Here is a 23622-nt window from a genome sequence, read left to right as displayed (position 1 = left end):
AGTACCACTGGGCCAGATCTGGGAGGAGATCCCCCAGGACATCATCCATTGTCTCATTAGGAACATGCCCCAACGGTCTCAGGCATGCATACAAACTTGTGGGGGCCTGAGTACCATTTTTAGTTGCTGCAATAAAATTTTGTTAAAATGGACTAGCCTGCCACATCATTTTTTCCCTTTGATTTTCAGGGTGTCTTTGAATTCAGCTCTCTGTAGTTGATCATTTTCATTTCCATTAAATGATTTGGCGTCATTTTGTTCCTAACACATTACCCAGTCCATATCAGCATAGATATCCAGAATTTTTTCACATTGAGATCTGATGTGCTGTCAAATCAGGATGTCCAAGAAGTGCATTTGTACAGAGTCATAAGCCAATGTGATTTTTTCCTGTTGTATAGTTTAACTAATAATTTTAATTTTTTTTCCTTTTCAAAAATGCTGTCTTTAAATATTTTTTATTTGTTAATGTTGAGATTTGATACCATATGTTTCAGTTTTTAATTTGTAATAATAATCTACTAGTTAAAATTGTGATCTTATCTTAAAAGTTGGGCTTTGACTATTTTACTGATAATCCTGATTTATTCAGTGTAGCTCCAGTCTATGCCCCTCATGTTAATGCATGTATTAGCATACATTTGAGTCACAACCTAACCACTGTTGTTTTTTTTCTGAAACTTATCAGGTGATAAACAACTAAGCACTTTTAAAAAAAGATCATATGACAATATTTCCACTTCTGTCTGGATAGAGAAACATTTCATCTGCTACACACACACAGTTTTAAACTATTTTTAGTTAACTAGCGGGCTGCTTTCCAAGTGATGTTATTATGGGTTAAAAGCCAAAATATGAGACAAAAATTTTTGACTTAAGTCAAAGTTATGACATAAAGTGAAACTATTAGTTAAAAAGTAAGAACTGACTTGAACTGATATACACTGCTGAATTATGAGGACCACAACCTGAAGCTAAGTAGGTTAGATTTTGAAAATAATCTCTTTCGTACTGACGGTAATGTGCTTCCTTACAATGCTTTTGCGCTTTCAGCGAGAAATAAATCCTTTAGTCGCGCCTGAGGCCGCTTCGAATACGCATGCGTGAACATCTACTCAGCAGGTAAACTACACCATGGCGGCGCGAGGCCATGTGCAAGATCCAAACGACAGGAGGCTCAGACCCATATACGGTAAGGTTTCAATGGGAACTTGTACATTTCTGCTTGTTTGGAGGTTCGGTAAACACACTTATGCACTATCCCGGGGAATATGTCTAAATTGGAGGCTGCTGGAATCGTGGGGCATCGCTGCGGCCCCTCCAGCTCTAACCACGGACTCTGCTGCCTGCAGCGCCCAATGACAGTGCACCTTACCCGGTTTTTCCACCAAGCCGGGGTAGAATACGTCTCCGGCGACGGGTTTCTGAATGAAACAGTCTGACCCTTGTTAAATTTGTAGAGATTCTCAGCGGTGTTTTTACATTGAAAGGTGCGGACATTATTTGTTGTTCGGTTTGGCTCGTTCTCAAAGTCGAAGTGCTTTCTCCTCTGGCTAACGGGCGCTATTTAACAGCATAGCTTAGCCTGCTAATGTGTCAGCTAAGCTGCAGTCAGTCACTAAGCTCCTGCACATGCTGCAAGTAGACAAAAAGAAAAGTTGTCCACTTGCACAAATTGGCTGCCTCGGCCTGACATGGATTTCCCTTGTGACTAACGCCGGTGTGAAGCTTTAGCTCTTTTGTAGCAAGCTAAAGGTTGCACTGTTAGCTTGCTGCTAGAATTAGGTTCGTAGTAGTTTAAGGACAATGCTTCAAGCTAACTATAGCGTATGAGATGTAATGCTAGCTAGCTGTCAGCTCGCAGACCTCCCAGCAACAGTGCTGATAAATAACGGAAATAATGTACTTAACGGTGTTTTCCATTAGGGGAAGTAAAAGAAATCACACGAGTTTGCTGCTATTTTATCTTCGTTTACTGTTAGTTTTACGCTGACGGTAAAATAAACAGTAATTCAAGTGTACTAACTGAGAATGCGCATTGTCTGTGTGTCTGTGTGTGTGTGTGCGCGTTTTTTCCCCTAGATGTATTACTTTGGGAGTGAAGCTTAAACTACAAGTTCTTAACCTCCTCTCCACTGTAACCTGAACTTCTGTATAATGCAGTTATTACAGCTCCAGTGCAGCAAATCCAATCAGCCCCAAGTGGCTTCTGTAGGTTTTTGGGAACTTCTCCGTCCTGATGACAGTTTGAACCGAAAGAATAGCCATGACATAATCGCAGTGTGCCGTCTGGCACGGTTAATTTTGGCACCCAGCTGTACTGAGGAGGCTGAATTAAGGTGTCTCTTTTCTGTGTCTGCAGCCACATACTTAAACAATTCACAAAGAGATGCTGTATTTAATTATAGTAAAGCTTATGCATATCATTTTACCAGCTGGGATAGGCTCCAGCCCCACCCCCACTACCACGACCCTGAACAGGATAAGCGGAAGGGGATGGATGGAAATTTGAAGTTAAAGCATCTACAACCCAGATTAATGTCTTAAAATTGCTACTTTTGTTTAAACAGCGTTCCAAACCCTTACATTACCAGCCTGCTGTCAAACACATAAAACTAAACTAAACTGAGAAGCAGGGACCACTCAGGGTTTGATTTTTTTATTTTTTTAATCCACAACCAAAATAGTTTCTGAATAACTTTGTCGTTTCACCTAACAACTCATTAATAAAAGTAATGTTCTTGTGCTTCTCCAGATTATCTTGACAATGGCAACAATAAAATGGCGATACAGCAGGCAGATAAACTTCTCAAGAAACATAAGGACCTGCACTGTGCCAAGGTAGGTGACTAAATGACTGTTCTCACTGCAAGTGTTGAGCTTTGTTGGTGTTCTGAGGGTTCCTTCACTGTTGGCAGGAGTGTAAGAGGATACACAGTAGCTTTTGGAACCTGTGCAGGACTCTTGGACACTGGAGCTGTTGTATAAAAAAATTAGGGTTGTAGCAGTTCTCCAAAGCCACAGTTTAGTTCATGCCCTTTTCTTTTTCTTAATAAAGTGGCCATGTTCCCGAAGGCAGATTTAGGCCTGCCTGGGGTGCATCCGTAGTTTGTGAAGTCCATGGGGTCACAAAAAACAGGCAGTCACACAGATATCTGCATGGCCAATGGCACTTACTTTCTGATGATGAAATTTATGCAATGCAGCTGTTGAAAGTATAATTCCAGACTTAGTGAAAACTGAGTTTGTGAAGCTTGGGATTAGGGAAACTCTGGGTTTTAACTTAAACGCTGAGTCAGTCACTGTGGTAACCTAACCTGCTCACTGGAGGGGTTTCCTCAACAAACTGTCAATTTCTTTCTAACTCCTTCTCTCTTGCGCACATCAGAGCACATTGATTTGCAGGGTTTTGTCTTTACAAACACTGATTTTCATTTTATTTGTTATATTTAAAGGAGCTCTTTTATAGTCAAGAAAGTAGATGGCAATCAGTGGATCTTGATTTATTGTCAGCTCAGAATAAAATCTATAGGCTATATCTTGTGGGTAGTAACATAGCTGTAAGGTTGGCAGTCTGTTCTTCTGTAGTGAAACATTTACTGTAGTAATAACTATTTAAAGTCTGTGTGAAGATTTAGACACACGTCACAGTTAGCGTGATGTGTGAGATGATCTGAATATTGCAGAGAAGATGAGGCTGAGGTGACCTATCTTGAAATGGGACTAAATGTAGTAGTTTTTTTTTAAATCTAGCCTGCAGCTAGTATAAATGTGTTGCGATAGCATTTCATCTTGGAGAAAGTTTGCACATTGAAATAATCATTAAATGGTGCTTAGCAGCATTTTAAATGTAGCTGTCTAAAACTTAGTTTGAACTTAGACTTCTTTCCCACTGCAAATCACCAAAATATCACAGGTCCATACATAAACTGTCTTGGTCGTTTGAGTCATGTTTTCAGTTTCAGTTGCTCTCACCTGATTGCTGTAAAGTTAGAGCTAAATAATGACATTTTAATATAAAATGTAAAAATGTATAGAAAAAACTAATTCAGCCCAAAATAACACACAGATGATTGGTTTGTACCATGTCTGTACACCTCTGGTTTTTCAGTGTCTGTAGCTTTAAATTGAATTGGAATGGCTGCTGCACTCCACCCCTTTCAGGAAGAGTTCTGTGAGTGACAGAGCAGCAGCCAATAGGAGCAACACAGCTCATTCAGTACCTACACTGCTGAGGATGCAGACGTGAATGAGACTCTGTGGCTTCTAAAGCCTAGATTATACTCCAGTGCAGACATGGACAGCTGGCGAGGCGACAGCCGAGCAGTCATTCCTGTTATACTTATTTGAAGTCTGCTGGAAGTTTGCCGCCGACTCATGCATAGATGGTGCAATGTAACATAAATTCTCCGTGAATGGGTCTGCGCAAGCACACAGACATCCGCACAAACCATCATGCTCACGGTCTAATGATGACGTTTTTGTGGACCCTAGTGGACTTTCAGTGTTATAGAGCAGAGTTGTCAGCAGTCTGAGTGTAGAGAGTAGGAGAGAAGTTAAACTGTACTGAAGCACAGAGTAAAACACACCCAGTATTTCTCTGTTGGGTTATAAATCACCCCTTCAAGTTTACACAGTTCATTGTTGTCATTCAGCGTTACATTTTCCCCAGAGCTCTGACCTGACTGTTTGTGATCAAGCTAATTATTACATTAGTGACATTAGCCCTGCTAGGTGCTAACATGGTTACCTTATTACTGTGGGGATCTGAAGTATTTCACCAGATTTAGTTCCTTTGCACAAGAGCTGTCTGACAGCAGTTTAAGCCCTGAAAACATTTTACATAGATCCTACAGTTACTCGCAGTGATTTTTGTTGATCAAAATACCTTTTGCTGCTGACCATCCAAAGCCATACATTAAGTATAGGCGTTAGCAGCAGGGATTATACTTTGAACAGCATGGTATGATACAGAGAGAAGCTAAACAATGAAGCAGAGGGGTGTTATTAGGAGGGGTTGATCCATATAAACAGAAAGAATGTCACTTTATATTTAGGAGCTTCAGATGCGAAGTAGTGTTGTCATTTATGACATTAAAATATTTTCATTACTACGTTTTGTGTTCCAGTGCAGCAGCAGGTACAGGATCTTGTTGTCTTTGTTCTCCGTTGATATCATTTGTAGTGAGAACAACTTCTATGTAACAATGGTACCCAAAAAAACCCTTCATCTCTGTATAGTGGGTTTCATATTAGAGCAATTTATGGACCATGTTTTCTTTTGTTGTTGCTTTGTGTTTTTTTTTCTCTAAACTTTGTCATTGAGTGCTGCTGGGTAATTAAGGTGTCACTGATTGTAAGTCTCAGCATTAGTGTGTATGGTTTCCAATTATTATTAAACAGTCTTTAAATAATGAAAATAGGTCTAATCTGTGTTTGGCGGTATGACAAAATTTTCATATCACATTTGTTTGTTTGCTTTTTGTGGGTAAGAGTGTTCTTACCCACATTATCTTCTTTTGAGAAAAGAGTTACTTCAGTTGACATGCTTTAAATAGCCTGTTTAACTGTCATACAGACTGTATATCATGTTTATTTTTCATTTCCTTTCAAGTATGGTTGCCAACAGGGTGGCAGCAATTAAGTTAAAGAATATGAATTTTCTCATATGCAGTCCCTTTGGCAAAGACATCTTGAGTGGATATCAGACTTAACTGTACTTGTTTTGCTGTAGATGTGGAGGGTGTGGAATCAGATCTTGGCTTTAAGATATTCCTGGTACACTAAAACATGTTTCCGACTAAGGTGGTGAAGCAAATTGCCAGTCTTGCCACCTCCACCTACCGCTTATGTTCTACAGTGTTTGCAATATATCATTGCTTGGGCCACATCTGACCTTTTATATCCGAAGTACCTCCAGACAACTGACGTGGCTCCTCTTTATGGTATTAAGTCTTCTGGGTCATCTTCAGCAACCTGTACTGTTACTTTGCTTTGCACATGCTCAAGCAAGCACGCCTGTGGTGTTGTTGGTGCCACAGTGAAATGGGTCCCCACTGAAACACTTCCAGACACCACCGTGCATGTTCCGGACGTTGTTTAGGCTATTCACCATTATTACGGTGTCATATTGAAAATAAAGACTGGTTTTCAGTGCAAACCAGTATACCGCCCAGCCCCAGTCTAATCCTGTAGACCAGTGTAAGGTGTCTTTGTGAAACCAGACCCAAGTTTCAATGATGCAAACTTGAAAACATGCAGATACTATTGATAGCTGCTAGCTAAAGTGTAAAGCTATTTCAACTGATAGCCACTTGGGGGTTTTTTTGTTATGTTTTTTTTCTGTCAGGCATTGAATGGACTAGTGCTAAATTCTAGTCCCAGTGAAGTTAACCTCAACAACATGGAACCTCAGACCAGTAACGCTAACGTTATTAAGGTGACGCAACAGTCCAAAGACACGTTTCAGGGCAAGTGGCTAAAATTTATAAATTTTGTGAAATGAGCTGCTTGATTTGATTTGTAAATCAAACTAAGTGCTGAGTTTCTGATGCAGACATGCCATAGAGAAAAACAGAGCATGCCATAGAGAGGAGGAAGGAAAACAACTGATGGTGTTTCATGACAGAAAAAGGGAGAAAAGGACAAGAAATTGCAGCAGTGTTGTAGCGACTGCAGAATATCAACACTCTGGAGTAAGAACAGGAATATGTATGGCCTATAGTTAAGCTCGCAGAGTCCCAAGTTTATAAATTTTACTATAAATTTAACCAGCAGTGCAATGTCGGGTTAAAAAAACCTGCAGAAATGCTGCTTCCTTTTCTCTTAGGGTCAGCACTGAGGACGCAGCCATACTGTTTAAAAAGACAAAAAGGCGTATTGGAATTGTTACTTGACAAAAGGCACCTGTGCTTGCTATTGCTGTTCAGTGTGAACTCTTCAGGGTGACTGATTAATGTGTACATTGTAAGTAGATGGCTCTGGCTGCTAATAAAATTGACACAGTATATGCCCGGGTTGCTGGCATGCTAGAGAGTACACATTTAGCTCAAGGGGAAAACAATTCATTTCTCTTCATTGACATTTTATTGTGTGAAGAAGCCTCCTTGTTACTTCTGTTAGCAGAAAATTGCAAAATGATTAAAAGCTTGTCTGAGGTATGACCATAGACTCTATATAAAAGATGCATGTTCTCACTGTGACATTGCTCACATATTTTGAAGCTTTGATATTAGAATTTTGACAGCTATTGTGTTTTCGAGCCAGGTCACCTGCTTTCATCAAGAAAGCAGTGTATTATCAGTTTAGCTCCGTGGGCACGCAGGCGGCTGTATGCCACGTAGCCAGAGTGCAGTGGTGCAGGTTCGAGGCTGAACCGTGGGCCTTGGCCGCGTACTTTCTTTTCTCTCCCTACACTTTCTGGTCTCTCTTCACTACCACTATATTAAAAGAGAAAAAACACAGGTCTAAAATGACCTGCCCATTAGTTTCCATTTTAGAAATTACATTTGTTTTTAATAGTTTAACTGCATGCAACATGTATAAAAAAAATATTAAAATCAAAAAATTTTTAAAGAAAATATTTTCTTACATGCAAAAATATGTAAGTACAGTACTGTCAAATATAATAAGGTATATGTACAACCTAAACTAAGGCATCTTCTTTTTGGAAGGCTTACTTACATCAGTAGAGTTCTGACTGTTTTGTGTCTCCTGGATGAGGTAAACTCGGGGGGTGTGTTCACGTGTTTGTGTGTATGTGTGTGCCTGCGTGTTTAAGTGTGCTAGTAAATTAATCTATCTGTAAGCCTTTAAAGGTGCACGTAGTGGCTGCAATGAAGAAAAGCAAGCATATCACCATTCCTGCTGCAGAAAACAGACATTATGGTGTAGATGTTACTAAGTAATGTTAATAATTAATGAGAATAATAATTCAGTGTCCAACCTAACAGCCCCAGGTCAGTGGCTCAGTTTTTTACTGAGCCACATATAATTTAATTAATATAATATTTTATTTATAATTTAAATCTGCAAAATAATGTTTTTAAAGCCTTGAAATAAATATAGTCTTATACACCCCCATCCCTCCCTTTAGACTCACCCCTACTTGTTGCAAGTGTCGCTGAAATACAAAGCAGGACTGCTGCCGTCAGCCTTCAGCAAGCGGTCTCATTTAAGCATCGTCAGACATCTGCATATTTTATTTTAAACTTCTGTAACTTTACTGTAGATTTTCACTGTGTAAAAACAAACAGCAGTGAATGGGAGCAGCTACAAAGTTCTCTTTTCTTCATCTTGGCACATGCTGATCAGGTGGTTTGATGCCAGCTGTTTCACAGTAAAGGGAAACAGCTGGTGATTATGGAAACGAGCGCTGCTGTTTTGGATGCTAGAAAAACATTTTCTTTGACTCCACCTTAGCTCACCCTTAGTAATGGCTCCACCTCTTTGCTCTTCACTCCAAGTGGTGTACTGCTGCAGTGTTCCTGGTGGAACTCTAAAATTACTCTAGAATATGTGTAGTAGAAAACCATTGTTTGGGTTGCCATTGTTCTGGTAGCAGTTGTTGAAACCCTCTGAAATGGCTGTGTCTGGATTTTTTTCTTCTTTTCATTGAGTTCTATCTAAAACTCTTTGTGTGTGTTTTTTGCTCCCTCCAGGTCCTGAAGGCTATTGGCCTTCAGAGGACCGGAAAGCAGGATGAAGCTTTCACTTTGGCCCAGGAAGTGGCCACTCTTGAGCCCACTGATGACAACTCACTTCAAGCTCTGACCATATTGTACAGAGAGATGCATCGCCGTGAGTATATATGCACACACTGGAAGGCAAGTAGTAACACTGGGCGAGTGAATATTAAGTATGTGTATGTTGTTTACAGCGGAGTTGGTCACCAAGCTGTATGAGGCTGCAGTGAAGAAGGTTCCTCTAAGTGAAGAATATCATTCTCATCTCTTCATGGCGTACGCTCGTGTGGGAGAGTACAAAAAGATGCAGCAGGTAAGAAGGCTCAAACAAAATACACATGACCAGTAGGCTTTTGCGATCCCCTGAAAATGAATATAGTGGATTAATAACCAGAATGCCAAGTATTAATGGGTGCATCCTCTCATTTTACAGGCAGGAATGGCTTTGTATAAAATTGTTCCCAAGAATCCCTATTACTTCTGGTCGGTCATGAGTCTAGTGATGCAGGTACAGGCTGGCTTTTATAACATGAATGCTTAAATATTTGCATTATTGGGAAAGGACAATAAAAGTACTGCTTATTTGTTGCTAAGGCAATCTCTGCCCAAGATGAAAAGCTGGCCCAGACCATGTTTCTGCCTCTGGCTGAACGCATGGTGGAGAAAATGGTCAAGGAGGAGAAGATTGAAGCAGAAGCAGAGGTGAGTATGCTGACTGTATCATCACGGAGTATTATAAAAGTATTTTATTTCAACTATGCTTTTAAATGGACAACAGGATATTGTCAAAACGCCAGTTAATGAGGCAATAAAGGCCACCCCAATTAGATGGTAACTCTCTCTTTTACAAGTTTTTTTTAATTGGGAAGGGAAGCTTTCTAAAGACAACTGTACTTTCATCTAGTCCTAGGCGACAAGCCCAGCAGCCTGCCAAGACTAAATTCACCCAAAGCCTAAGATTTGGGGAATTTTGTATTATGTATCTTATGACATGGTTGCCACAGATCCTTAAAGCCTTTAAATATCTTAAATACACATTTGAAAATAAAAGGCTTTAATAAAAAGCATACAACTTTCTTAAATTCTGATTGGATGAATCTTAAATGATTTCAGTGACCTGACAGTGAGAAGTTTCAGCACACAGTGCCACTGTTTTCACCACCTCTGCAAATTTAGATCATGCAATGAAACTGCATTTGCTTCCAATTCAGAAGGCTGTACCAGCTGCAGATCACGCAGCATGCAACCTTTAATGATTTAGCCAATTAGTGAACATAATTGGACTGATGTCAGCTGAACAACTGGAGGTAAAAGCGATCTTGAGTCTTCACATTTGGCTGCATCTTTTTTTTTTAAAAAAGCTTGCACTTTAAAATCATCTTACATGTGTTGAAATGGCACATCGTGGTCAATTTAGGCTTAATTTTATGTGCGGAAACCCTGAAGATGAGCCTGCTCGTTATTCTGTGGTAATGGGAAGTTCCAGTTTTAATAAGAAATGGCTTGTGAATAATGATTTGAGTCTGAGTCTATACACCTGATAATAAAGCTTTGGGATTTGAGCTGGTTTTTTTTGTTTGTTTTTTTAAGATTAGAGGACTCCAATTCTAAGCTACTGTTAGCTAATATTGCTGATTGGTGCTGTAAGCAAAGAAGAGACATTTAAGCAAGGCACTCGATAATGAGCGTGAGCGTGACATCCTTTGGGTTTTCATGGAAAATCATTCCAGGGTCCTTTTTGTAGCAATCGCTCCACTGTTGAGAGACTGAGAGAGTTAAGTTACATTAGTCTGTTCACATGTTGGTATTAAAAAGCTTTTAATAGATGAAACCGTTTTAGCTAATGCACATTAACTGCCACAAACAAACCAGAGTTCAGCACTTTGGTATTAACTGCTTTTTACAGTTTTTCTTTGTTTGTTTCTTTTTTTTTTTTTTGAAAAAATGAAAATGTGACAATGCACTTATTAAAAAAAACTTAAAGGAACACTTTTTAATCAGAGTACCTCATCGTGTCAATTAAACTGGGATATTGATCTGGTCAGTTAAGTAGCAGAGGGGGATTGTTAATCAGTTTTAGTTGCTTTGGTGCTAATGAAATTAACAACAGGTATACTAGAGGGGCAACAATGAGACAACAGAAATGTTTTACAGGTAGAGGCCACTGACATTTTTTCCTTCCTTATCTGTTTTTTTTTTTCCCCCCTTTTCTTTTCTCACTAGTTTTGCATTTGGCTAGGGTCAGTGTCACTACTGGTAGCATTAGGTAATACTGGGACCCTACAGAGGTTTCACAGGTAGTCCCAACTCCTCCAGTAGGGGTGGCACATCATTAAGTTTGCTACATCTCTCTGCACAGTCTCGAGAGAATGGAGGAGATTCCATGAGACAGGCAGTTAGGAGAGGTGGACAGGGCCATAGAAGTTTCCTTAACCCATCAGCAGGACCGGTATCTGCTCCTTTGTGCAAGGAGGAACAGGCTGAGCACTGCCAGAGCTACAAAACAACCTCCAGCAGGCCACTGGTGTGAATGTCTCTGACCAAACAATCACAAACAGACCAAATCTTTCTGCAAACTGTGTTTGAAAAGGCAGGCGCTGTGTGATATTCACAACACTTGTACAGTGTTGGGCTGTGAGCACAGGGCGCAGAAAGATTTGGCATCAAAACAGAACATTTTCTTCATTCAAAGTCTTACATTATGTTCATATTGACAGTTATTTTTGCCTTGTTCTATGACTGTAGGTGCAGCTGTATTTTATGATCCTGGAGCGCTTGGGGAAGTGCATAGAGGCCCTTGAAGTGATCCGGGGCCCACTTGGGGGTAGGTAGATCTGATCTTTTTGTTTTGTTTTTTTCTTCTTTTCTCTTTCTTTAATAAAGTGACAGTAACACTTTGAAAGAGGATCAGTAATGTTCATGAGTTGGAGTAAATTTTGCAGAGGAACAGGAAAAAATGATCATATTATGGCATCAGGGTGTATTTATATTTAAAGCTGTAGTGATTATGATGAATTGTTAACCAACATTCTCAATAAAATAATAGGGATGGTTTGAAGTAAAATGATGGTGTCACATGTGACCTGTTCAGCTGATACTTGTGTATCTTTGTACAGAGAAGCTGACCAGTGAGCTGCAGAGCAGAGAAAACAAGTGTATGATGCTGTACAAGCGACTTCAACGCTGGCCAGAGTGCAACGCTTTGGCCCACAAACTGCTACTCAAAAAGTGAGTGGAAGCTTTCACCTTAACAGTGCACAGGCTGTCTTGAAACCAAACATTGTGATCATAAAATGATTGATTATCACTCTAATAACAGAAATTAACTGCTCTTGTTTGTAGAATTTAATTTAATTAGCATCGCCTCGGCCAAAAGCTTATGATTGGTTTAAAAGTAAGCTTTTAGACTGGAAAAGACATTTCTTATCATATCCCACACTTAATCCTAGTTCAGATATCTTTCTGGATCCAGGGACTAAAGTCATACATGTTGTGGAGGGAATTTTCAGGCATGGAGGAGTTGTATAGGTCTAGGACCATTCTCTTTTTCCAGTTTAAGGGAAAGAACACCTCTAGAGTGGCACCAATCAATGCAGATCACATCCGATGGAGTACAAAAAGCAGCCAGCATTAACAAACTTGTTTCTTTGCAGTCCTGATGATTGGCAGTTTTACCCTGCCTACTTTGACTCTCTCTTCCACTTGATGGATCAGTCGTGGAGCCCACCGGAAGAAGGCGAACAGTAAGTACAGAGGTGTTTGATGTTGAACGCGTACAGGTGTGTGAACTCTGCATCTGTGCTGTTGTCACCCATTGACAATGGATCAAAAGTCCCTTCAAAAAAGACATTGTTCCTCTTATCTGACCTTAAAAATCCTTACCTGCTGAAACTAATACTATTGGTGACGAAGGTGGCTGAATAAGTTTAAAACTATACACATCCTTCTGCTAGACAACCAAGATGTGGAGCCCTTTGTGGCTGTGAGCTGTTCCTGCGGTTCTCCAAACTTTACAGAGGAGATTTTTCTCCATAATATGAATGTAATATTATCTGTAATATCTTCTGTGTATTTTTCTGTCAATCCCCAGCTGTTCAGAGGGTTCAGTACATCACACAGTGGCTGAGGTGGTGAGGTTTGTGGAGGAGAGAATTAAGGGGGAGGACAGCAAAGAGTCCCGCTCGCTCAGAGGGCCTTACTTGGCTCGTCTTGAATTAATGCACAGACTGAGAGAAAGAGGCTGTCCTGAGGAAAGCCTGCTAGGTAAAAAAAAAACACACACACTTACTGTACAAACATACATTTATGTATATTTTGTTGCCTCAGTCTGACAGTCTGTTGGTTGGCTTTAAACAGGTGAGCCTTTAGAGCTGATGGTGCAGTTCTTCAACAAGTTTGGAGACAAGCCCTGCTGCATCACTGACCTGAAAATATACCTGCACCTGCTCTCTCCTGAGCAGCATGTTCAGGTGAGATAAAGTTAAAGCAGTGCTGTAGAACTGCCCCTTGTGAAATGAAAGGTTTTGTCGTGAAACATGTTTCTTCTTGAATCTTTTAGTTCATTAATCGTCTGAGTGAAGCTGTTCCTCTGGGCAAGCAAGGAGAGGAGGGATTTGCTTTTCCAGAGGACACCAAAGTGCTGCAGAGGCATTTGTGTGCACGTCAGCTGAGCCGAGCACTAGGGCTGCATCATTCCCTCAGCGTGGATGGCAAACTCCATCTTATCACAGAGCTTAAGGCTCACTATCGGCATGGGTTGAAATTTGGTGAGGACATGATTTTTATTCACCCATAAGGGTTAGCATTTATTCAGGATCATCAGATTTTCCACAGCTAAGAGATGTGAAATCTTGTAACAGAGTCAGATAGATGTGATGTTGTCAACAGCAAAGTGTGAATGTGACCCTTGTTTGCTGACACATTTCTTCTAACAGCAGCAGTGTTTGAGATGAAGAACAAGCCGGCAGTCAGTCAGTAATAGTTTTTCTCAGATATCCCAGGAAAAATAAAACGCTCATTTTAGTGTGGCATAAAAGATACTGTTCATGTGCACAACATAGTCTGTATATAAAGATAGACATAGTTACTGTGATATCACCCTGTGGTTTATGGACTCCAAATTTTTAAGTTTCAGCAAGTTTTTTTTTTTTTTTTTTTTTTTTTAATGCGCAGTGATCATATTTGGAGGAGAGCTTGGAGTTTAGTTATTAACTAACTCTGTACTAGTCTGCAATCATGTTAATTGAATTGCTAAAATTAGGTATTTTAAGATGGTAGGTTATATGAATTAAATCACTTTTGAAGGCAGCCTTAAGTGGCCATTAGAGTGACTGTGAATGGATGTAGCCTTTGGGTCTAAAGAGCAAAGGAAGTATAGAAGTCCCTCAAACCTGCATTCTTTCTAATGGTCAGCAACGGGCTGCTTCTCCTGATTTTTGCAATAAGACATCCAAGTAATATGTCTGTGTCTGTGACTTCAGTAAACATTTTCCTGATGAGCTTATGGTCTCAGTCACCAATATTGAATATAGCATGAAGGTCATTTTGTAAATTATGGTCCCGATTTAAGTAAAAATGGAGGATAAATGCAGAATATGCTTCACTTTGTGATTGAGAAGTCATTAGCCAATGAGCGTACAGTGTCCTTCAGTTTCACAGTCAGTGACAGCAACAGCACGCAGCTTGAGGCTTCAAAAATGGAACTTCACTAACCAATGGGTGCCATCACAGGCCCTTTTTCCACAGACGGGGTGCCGGTGTCAGTATTTGAACCGTTCAACGGTTTTTCTACCGCGAATGCACTCTGTGCTCGGCTGAAAAACGGGTTCAACTCGGGCCCCTGCAAGCTAGCTGGTCTCGAACCAAGAATGCATGACAAAAATGGCAGAAGGGCGTGACTCTGCCATCTCAACGTAAAGTTTTCTACCACTATTTCACTGCATGGTGTGCATTACATGAGAAAAATTATGCGATTTTTCACGGCTGTGAATTAGGTTGGGCCCTAAGACTGAACTTGCTGCTTTGTATCAATTCATATCACAGATAAAAGGATGCAAAGTGCGTACTTGTCGTCTTGCTCGTAATCGCTGTCTGTTTACATCTGTGCTGCACACAGATGCTGCAGTTGTTTTGTTTGGACCATAAAATGTGTTCACAGCACAAGAAAGGGGAGCGTGTTCTCCCACGTTTGTGCCCTTCGGCTTCCGTGTCCAGACGAGGACCCGCCCACACTCATAGGTAAAGGATCAGGTCACAAAGTGCGGTGGAAACACAGGCCTGTTCTTAAGCATTTTGCCGGTTCATTGAAACTGGCACGAGCAGCGGCACCTCAGCGGTGGAAACGTAGCAACAGTGGCTTTGTCCATCTTTTATATACAGTCTGTGGCACTTGGCTTAATTTTTCAGTCCAGGAGGCTGCTAAATATGTGTTGCTGGACTGATTCAATTCAATTTTATTTATATAGCGCCAAATCACAACAAACTGTTGCCTCAAGGCGCTTTCATCAGATCAGATCAGATTGTATTTCTCTATAATTGTGAAGACAGCAGATTTTATTTTATTACTCATGTAAACAGAAATCATTTTTAACTAACATTGCTTAAGACAGAACAGTGATCTGTTGGAAAGGCTGTCTACACACTGAAGTCATCACTCATTTTGCTTTGCATTTTTACAAACAAAGGCACTCTTTTAAATTTGGCTTATTTTTTAAGCTACGAAAGAGGCTTTGTTGAAGAGTTTGACAGTCTTCGGTGTTGGGTGTTCTAAGAATTGTAAGCTGATATTGTCCTGATGGGAGTATTATGAAAACTAAACATTTTTACAGATTTTTGTCCTGTTTATAGACTCTCTTAGTTTGTTGTGATTCTTGGTCTGTTTGTTCAACAGGAAAGAACGCTCTAAAGACGGAGCTGCAGTTTTCTGATATGTATTGTCTCATGGCAGCTCATGTATACATTGACTTATGGACAGAGACTGGTGAGTTTTTTCTATATCGCTCCAGAGCTTGCCGTCTCTCTGCAATGCTGTGTGTAAATGTGTGTGTCTGTGTGTTTGTAGGAGATGAGAACATGGCATGGCAGTGTTTGGGTCTCCTCCAGGAGGGTCTGTCTCACAGTCCTTCCAATGCCCAATTCAAGCTGCTTCTGCTGCTCGTGTACTGTCGACTGGGAGCGTTTGAGCCTGTAGTGGACCTTTACTCAAGCCTGGATGCCAAGCACGTACAGCACGACACCATAGGGTCAGTACACATCCTTCTGAACTGAAAATGACAAATTCAGTTAATTGAAACTCTTAACTCTTATTAGAAATTCAAAATGTTAATAAATAGATGGCAATACATATTTTAAAAAGTCTCAGCTTTTACACTTGTATAGGGTGAATCAAATGTTAATCCTTTTGATCAAATTCTTATAAAGCCCTGTCCACATAGGGACCCTTTTGCTTGTCGTGCGACACTTTGTTGCTGATGTTTGGTCGCTAGCAGATATTCTAGTCTCCAGTTGCCTAGGTAACCATCAAATTATTTACTGCTGTGTCATATGTCAGTCAGCAGCATCCTTCACTCTCATTGGTATTTGCTTCAATCTTTCAACTTGAAATTAAAAGTCTAAATTGTGGCCCGCCTACTTCCCGTTGCTGCTTTTATACATTATCACGTTCACACTCTGATGGATGAATTTGGAGCAATTTGAGGTTCATTATCTCGTCCGAGGACATGTAGGCATTCACACTGAAGGAGCCAGGGATCAAACCACCAACTGTCTTGATTGGTAGAGAACCCGATTTACCACTCTGTCTTCTGAGCCACAGCTGGCATAACACTAACTATAAAAACCACAGTGATAATAATAACAGTGATGTTTAGTAATAAAAATTAATGCTTAATTAACAATGATGATATAAAGACAGCCCTCAACAGCAATAACAGTGATGACAGTAATCATCCTTTTCACCTTGTCTTCTATGATTCGTGCACTTCAGTCCCTGAATGTCATCACCCATCTACTCTAAACACATCTGGAGGATTTCTTCTGAATTAAGAAACTGTATGAAATACTTTGTATTCTCAGCCTAAAAGTGGGAGCAAAAAAATGTTTGGGCTAATTTCCTGCTCTGGATGAATACGCGCCCCTGCCAGCATCTGAACTTTGAGTTTAAAACGGTCTTTTTTTATATTATTTTTGCAGGTTTCTGTTAACGCGATATGCTGAGTCACTGGGTCAGTTTGCTGCAGCCTCCCAGTCCTGTAATTTCTCTCTCAGGTTTTTCCACTCTAACCAGAAAGATGTAAGTTTATCCCACACTGTGATTTAATTGCAGAGATTTTTTACTGGATCTCCTGCTCTTATGTTACCTTCCTCATTTGTTTCTCCTTTTCCTCCATCTTCTTTCCGCCAGACCTCAGAGTATATCATCCAGGCGTATAAGTACGGCGCGTTTGAGAAAATCCCAGAGTTCATTGCTCTCAGGAACAGGTTAAACCAGTCGCTGCACTTTGCCCAGGTCCGCACTGAGAGGATGCTGCTCGACCTCTTCCTTGAGGCTGATATGTAAGGATATTCATGCTAAATTACATCAACTTGTTGAATTCTTTCTTTAGTTGATTGATGTTGTATTTTTCTGTTTTACAGTGTCTTGAGTCTAGAAGAGAGTGTGAAGGCCATGTCTTTGTCTGCAGAGGAGGATGACATCCCCTGGGATAGTATGAGAGATAACCGAGACCTAACGGTTTTCACCTGCTGGGATCCTAAAGATAGGTACGGTCTTTTGCTTTGTTTTGTTCACAATCTGAGGCACATGTAGTTGCTAGAAGTTTCCCAGTCCAACCCCGTGCACCACTTCTTTTCACAGACGGCTAACAGACGAACACCGACGTCAGTCATTAGAGGAAGAGTCCGTGTGGCTGAGAATACGTTCTCTAACGCTTCGTCTCCTCGCCTCGTTGGCTGCATTGGGACACACACCCTCGCAGCAGAACTCTGAGATATCCAATGAGAACGGAGTGGGAGACAAGACCTCAATTCTCAGCACCCTGCTCTCCCAGCTCAACCAGACTCTCCAGACAGCAGCTCAGATAGCAGAAAAATGCATACAGGTATGTTTCACCTGCAGCTGGAACAAGCAAGCAAGGTACCCACCCTGTGAGTCTTAAAATCAGCACAGTTGAGCACCTCTTAATACAGTTAACAAAGCAATGGGTGTATTTTAGATTCAAGAATCAAATGAAACAATGGTACAGTATCTGAACAAGACATTCCCTCTAACTGGTTGATTAGTAGAAGAAAAGCTAGGCGTACTGTTCCAAATATGGTGTTAAATCAAACTTTGTGGTCTCAGGTTTTTACCTGGAGCTTGAACAGTACTTATGTATTCTGATAAGACAAACATTGACCATTGTGAAAGAATTGCGGTTATACAGCATCTTTGGTGTTTAGAAAGCACATCAGATCTCAGTGGGGAAAAATCATGCTGAGCTAATGGTGAACGGGTCACACATGAATCCAGTGACATCTCTGGAAATGGCAGTCATCAAATGTGACAGAGGAATTTTTCTCTTAGCTTTGTGGTTAAGTTAACCGCTTTTGATTGACTTTGCACAAAAAAAAAAAAAAATCCACAACTTGATCCTTGTGTTCAACAAAATGCTTCCAGTGCTTTGGCCTTACTGAGCCAGCACATGTCATTGCGGAGTGAGAGGTCTTCATGAGAGGCTTCAGATTCCTGAACGAAATTATCAGTTTGAATTCCCCCGATGAAGTTAATTTTCATTGTTTTGTCCGTAACCTATTTAAGATTGCCACTTAATTTTGTGCACAGCATGCTTTGGTGAATGAGACTGTGAAGGCCAGCAGCTCCTGTCCTGTCCTGTCCTGTCCTGTCCTGTCCTGTCATCTTGAAAACACACATTTGGGAAATGTCAGTACTGTTTTTGGACTCATGAATAGCCAACAGTGGGTATCTGGCTTCTTTGGTCTTTACAAGTCACTGAAATCCTCTGCCAAAACATGAACACGGTGAACAACCGTTCAGAGGTATCTGTATTTATCCCGTCCATAGATTTGTCAGTGTCAGCTCAGCCACCGTGCACTTAAAAAGCTCAGTAAATGGCTTGTTAAGCCTGGAGAGTACCCAGGCAGCCTGCAGCCTTGGTTAATAATTCTGCTAGCATGGAAGCATTGAGATTTTAAAAGGAGCAATTTTTCTCTGACGCCTCTGACTGTTCAGAATAGACTCCTTGAAGCTTGTATGCTTTGCACTGTGGTGACACCTCAGATTATATTCTTGTGACAGTTTTGTTGCAAATGAGGCACACAGGTACAGCATTTCTAAAAGTTGGAACTATGAATACATAACACTCCATTCTTCATTGAAGCTGTGTTTTTCTACATCAACTTTCCTTTTAAGGCTCTTTGAGAGTGTAATTTTTCATGCTTGAAGTGTATTCAGATGGTCTTTCTCCTATAGTAACTGTCTCCTGGAATCTCTTCATGCTCTTGACACTCTGCTGGGAGACACAGGAAACCTCCTGGTAATGGCACATATTGATGTGCCATCATGTAGGAGTTGGACTACCTGTGTAACCTCTGTAGGGTCCAGGTATCACCTCATGCCCCCAGTAGTGACACTGACCCTGGCCAAATGCAAAAGTAGTGGGGAAAAAACAAAAGATGAGGAGAGGAAAAATGTCAGTGGCCTCCACCTGTAAAACCATTCCTGTTTTGTGGGGGTTCTCTCATTTTTGCCCCTCTAAGTGCACCTGTTGACTATTAACACCAAAGCAGCTGAAACTGATTAACACCCCCCTCTGCTGACCAGATCAATATCCCAGAGGTTTAACTGACTTGAGGCTTTTCTCTGATTAAAAAATGTTCCCTTTTTTGAGCAGTGTATTAGGTCCAATGTTGCACAGAGTGCCTTGAAGTGAACTTTATTTTACAGCAACCTCTAGTGGCCGGATCTTTTGTGAATACATCCTCATTTTAACAGCAGTTCTATAGACTGAGGGGATTGTTGTCGCTTTACATAATATTTTGACATGAAGTTTAGTGCACATTTGAACTCCCAAATATTCAAGCAGACTGGAGTGCTGTACTGTAATGGTGATGATGTTATTTCAGTATCCCTTCCTGGGACCACCCTCCACTCGTCTGGCCCCAGCTCTGTCCAGCGGAAGCTGTCAGTGTCAGACTGCAGCCCTGCAGCTGTCTGTCCACCTACACGAGCTGGAGACGGCTGGACTTGGTAAGAAGAGACAGCAGTAACATGAAGCCCGGATGAAGAATGTACTAATTAGATTTAGCCCGATGATTGTCTTCTCACGACCACTCGTTATTTACCCTCCTAGATGAGTCATCAGAGCTTCAAACTCAGATCTGTAACGGTTTCAAATCATTAGTAGTTCAGCTTCAAGGTGAGTCAACAGATGGTTTTCTTCATCACTCAACTTTGTTGCGTATCTGTGAAGCTTCATGTTTTCCTCCTCTGTCCACAGAAATCCTGAATAAATGCAAAGGAGATTTATTGGAAATGAAAGAAGGCAAATTAAAAACTCGGCCCTCCTTATTAGAAAACCTAGTCTTCTTTGTTGAGGTGAATCATCTCTGCTTCCACACGCACTGTTTACAGTTTGTTTCCTACCAAATCTCATATTGTTTTTAACACCCACCATGTTTATTCTGCACAGACGGTGTGCATAGTCTTGTGGATGGCTAGTTACTGTGCCAAGATCCTTCGACCACTGAAGACTAGTTTACAGAAGAAGAAAAAGAAGAAAAAGGATGCAAACACAGCTCTGGTACACTTGCCCCTTTCAGTCCTCCTTCCTTTTTCCACAAATGGACTTGTAAACAGTACTCTGCTGCCCACCTGATCACTATTGTTAAGTCTCCTCTCTTCCAGCCAGTGGTGATGTGTGGCTTCCAGGAGCTGACAGGGAGCTTGCAGGACCTGCTGACACAGGCCATGGAGCACATAAAAGGCCAAGAGACTGTCATGACAGCACTTAAAATGGCCAGTTTAACCTTGGAAGGACATACACAGGTTAGTGTACAGATAAAGATGGTTTTTGTGGACTAACTCATAGAGAAGCAACCAGTTACTGCTTGCTACAAATATAAATGACATTACATCTTTCGTCTTATCCAGGGCAAAACATTTGGTCTGAGGTTTTGTTTTTATCCCAAAATAATGCCAATTTTTTTGCATTTTAAAAAAACTTTTTAATCTTTCTGCATCATCGGTGTTTGGCCTCTGTGTACTAAGTGCATATGCATATAAATTGGTAGGAGTTACATATGTTGGCATTAACTAGTTAGTGTGTGTTAATCAGAGATGAGTATTCAAAGTCTGAGCTTCTGCCCAAGCTGATTTCCAATCCTCTGCTGAGATTTAATTTTCCAGATCTTTCTCCAGGCCTGGTATGTAGGGTAAAGGAATTGTTTGTTGCAATAAATCAGCTGCAGAGGAAGTACTTACATTAGGTATAAAAAGCATTGTTTACAGATTTAATCAGCTTGGCGAGGATGTAGTGCGATTCACAGAAGCTGATTTTTCTAGCTGGAGTGGAAGCGGCACGAAACGATCCCGTTAGGTGACAATTTTTATTGGATGAGATTTCCCGCTGGGCTCTGAGGTTTCACCTCTCCTTTCATGTCTTTCAGGAGGAGGCATCATTTACAAAGGCTGCTATGGACAAAGTGCAGAGCAGTTACCTGCGCTCCCTACAGGAGGTGGGAGATCTGCTCAAGAAGAGAACAGAAACTATAAAGAACCTCAAGATATGAATGCTGTCACGCATGTCCAGAATAACTGTACCCCTCAACCATCACCCCTAAATGCTCCACACCGCCATCAGCCCACCAGCTAACCTGAGACCCTCCCTCTTCACTGATCACAGAAGCTCCCGGGCCTTCCCCCGCTCTGTCATTTCTGACCTTGTAATTCTCACTCAGCGTCTGTGAGCTCTTCCTTCGGATTTCTTCTTTTTTTTTTTTTTTTTTTTTTTTTTCTTCAGCACACACCTCTGGAACATTTGCAACTCTTATAGCACATAAGCTTGTAATTAAACTCATGAATTTATACTGCAGTTCTAAGTGACAATAAGGAAAAAGGACATATTCCTTTTAAAAAGATATATATATATAGATCAGATTAGTGAATACGCAGTTTTAGAAGAACTAATCTAATAAATTATTGTACATAATAAAGAGCAACTACCACAACTCCGTGACTAAATGAGAATATACGACACAATAAACCACTATCTGTGTGTTGGTCAGTTATGTTTCCTTTTTATTGTCCACTTTATTATCTGGTGAGTTCCAAAACCAGTTGGATTGCTTTTCCAACACATTGGAGCGCAAAACAGGCACAATTTCACATTGAACTCGTAAACTTTTTCGGACACACGGACACTCAACTGCCCGCAGGAAGCCTTCAGACTGATGCTTCCCATCCAAGAACTGTCATCGTCTTTCATTTCTTTGCTTTGTGTACCCAGTGTGTGGCTTTAGTACTGAAAGTGGACCCACCTCTGTAGTTGCAGTATTAAAAAGCAATGGAATAACTTAAGTTACCAGATTTTTGTTTTTTTTTTTGTTTGTTTTGGGGTTTGTTTTTTAAGTTGTCTGCTGCTTTGTTTTTTCCTTTAATTTTGTGTTGTTTATTTTATAAATACTAGTGGAAGTGGTGCTTGTAAACAAGGTCTTGCAGAATCAAGTTGTTTCCAGCTCAATGATAAAATCAGGCTTCAGAGCCTTTAGAGGCTGAACCGATTAAAATTATTTAAGAGACCATGTACGACTATCATAACGTGAATGTTCACCAAAAACATGCTTTCCATGGAGGCTGCAGTCGTGGAAGTATGCAACCACTTGAATTTGTGTTGCTTAAAAAAAAAAAAAAAAGTGATGGTTACAAAAGCAGATGCACAGACTGACTTGGCAGAATGGATGTAATGGCACTCATGTTCATACTAGACCAGATTTTTATTTCCAGCCAACATGCAGCTTCACAGTAACTGTTCTGGGATGGCTCTTCTGTCGCAGGTTTGTTTCGCAGGCAAACATTGGACCTAATTGTAAATAGCTGAGGCAGCCTTTTTTTTCTTTTTTCTTTTCTTTTTTTTTTTTTTTTTTGGAAGTACTGTGTGAGGACTTTAGTGTTTTTAAAAGCAGCTGCAGTAGATGCTGTGAGTCCTGTGTTAATGGTTTTGTCATTCCCGCTTTAGCTACTCATCCTCCTGCAAAAAGACTTGTGAACCAAAATGCCGTCATCAGCTGCTGCAGCTTCCCAATTTTTGCAAAATTAGCATCCCATGCTCTTAAGAAGCAGTAGGTGGAGAACAGAAGCAAATGGTGGCATAGTTTACAAATATTAAGGAGCACCAATGGCACTGCAGGTAGCGTGCTGTTTTATTTTTACCATTTTAAGAATTTGACAGAGCAATGTGAATATGTGAGTAAATGACTCCTCCCCTTCCTGTTAGTCCTGTATATGCATACAGTCGCATACACATCTGCTAATAAATGCCTTTTTTCTTTTTCTTTTTTTTTCTTTTTTTAAAGAGTCGAGCTGATTGAGTGGTTGGACAGAAGATGTCTGTGATCTGACTACATGTGTTAAAAATAATGGTTGACAATCTGGAGTGTCATCTTGCCACCCTCTTTTGTTAAAAAAAAAAAATGGAAAACAAACACTGGAATGTCAAAGCTTTTTTAAATAAAACAAGGTAAATGTGAGACATTGTATTTTGTGTTTGCTGTTATCCATATGGTTCACATTTGACGGTGTAATGCAGCATCTTGTTAAAGGTTTCTTAAAAGATTGCTGTCTAGTCAGAATGCGCTTCTGTCATAAGTCTGATAAAATATCAATGTGGAAGAACGTATAGAGAAACTGTTTTACGTTTTCCCTGTAAAAGCCGTATTTTGGCTG

The 23622-nt window shown here is 40.5% G+C and overlaps 1 protein-coding gene across 2 annotated transcripts; it reads left to right on the top strand.

Annotated features, from left to right (window-relative positions):
- The first annotated feature begins 1110 nt into the window (after positions 1 to 1110).
- On the top strand, positions 1111 to 23426 carry naa25 (N-alpha-acetyltransferase 25, NatB auxiliary subunit). 2 transcript variants are annotated; one of them, XM_030743206.1, is made up of 24 exons: positions 1111 to 1192; positions 2756 to 2841; positions 8661 to 8799; positions 8879 to 8997; positions 9118 to 9192; positions 9279 to 9386; positions 11430 to 11508; positions 11801 to 11912; positions 12338 to 12427; positions 12775 to 12947; positions 13041 to 13153; positions 13243 to 13450; positions 15574 to 15663; positions 15745 to 15925; positions 16875 to 16974; positions 17086 to 17237; positions 17319 to 17444; positions 17539 to 17782; positions 19806 to 19929; positions 20033 to 20098; positions 20180 to 20277; positions 20372 to 20482; positions 20587 to 20727; positions 21348 to 23426. In XM_030743206.1, exons 1-24 carry the CDS (start codon positions 1135 to 1137, stop codon positions 21468 to 21470), a joined length of 2916 nt encoding a protein of 971 aa, XP_030599066.1. In that variant the 5' UTR covers positions 1111 to 1134; the 3' UTR covers positions 21471 to 23426. The 2 variants fall into 2 exon arrangements, with proteins under 2 accessions (XP_030599066.1, XP_030599067.1); XM_030743207.1 differs by lacking the exon at positions 1111 to 1192 and adding an exon at positions 1415 to 1490.
- The last annotated feature ends 196 nt before the right edge of the window (positions 23427 to 23622 follow it).

The sequence above is a fragment of the Archocentrus centrarchus genome, chromosome 12, assembly GCF_007364275.1.
Source record: "Archocentrus centrarchus isolate MPI-CPG fArcCen1 chromosome 12, fArcCen1, whole genome shotgun sequence".
Taxonomy (NCBI): Eukaryota; Metazoa; Chordata; class Actinopteri; order Cichliformes; family Cichlidae; genus Archocentrus; species Archocentrus centrarchus.
Note: the sequence above shows the minus strand (reverse complement) of the source record. Positions and strands in the feature narration are given on the sequence as shown.

Bases quoted from the DNA above. Each gene is read 5' to 3' on its own strand.
- naa25 (XM_030743206.1), top strand. From the start codon at position 1,135: ATGGCGGCGCGAGGCCATGTGCAAGATCCAAACGACAGGAGGCTCAGA. The intron at 13,154-13,242 runs GTGAGATAAAGT...TGAATCTTTTAG, and splicing joins CTCCTGAGCAGCATGTTCAG to TTCATTAATCGTCTGAGTGA. The intron at 20,728-21,347 runs GTTAGTGTACAG...CATGTCTTTCAG, and splicing joins CCTTGGAAGGACATACACAG to GAGGAGGCATCATTTACAAA.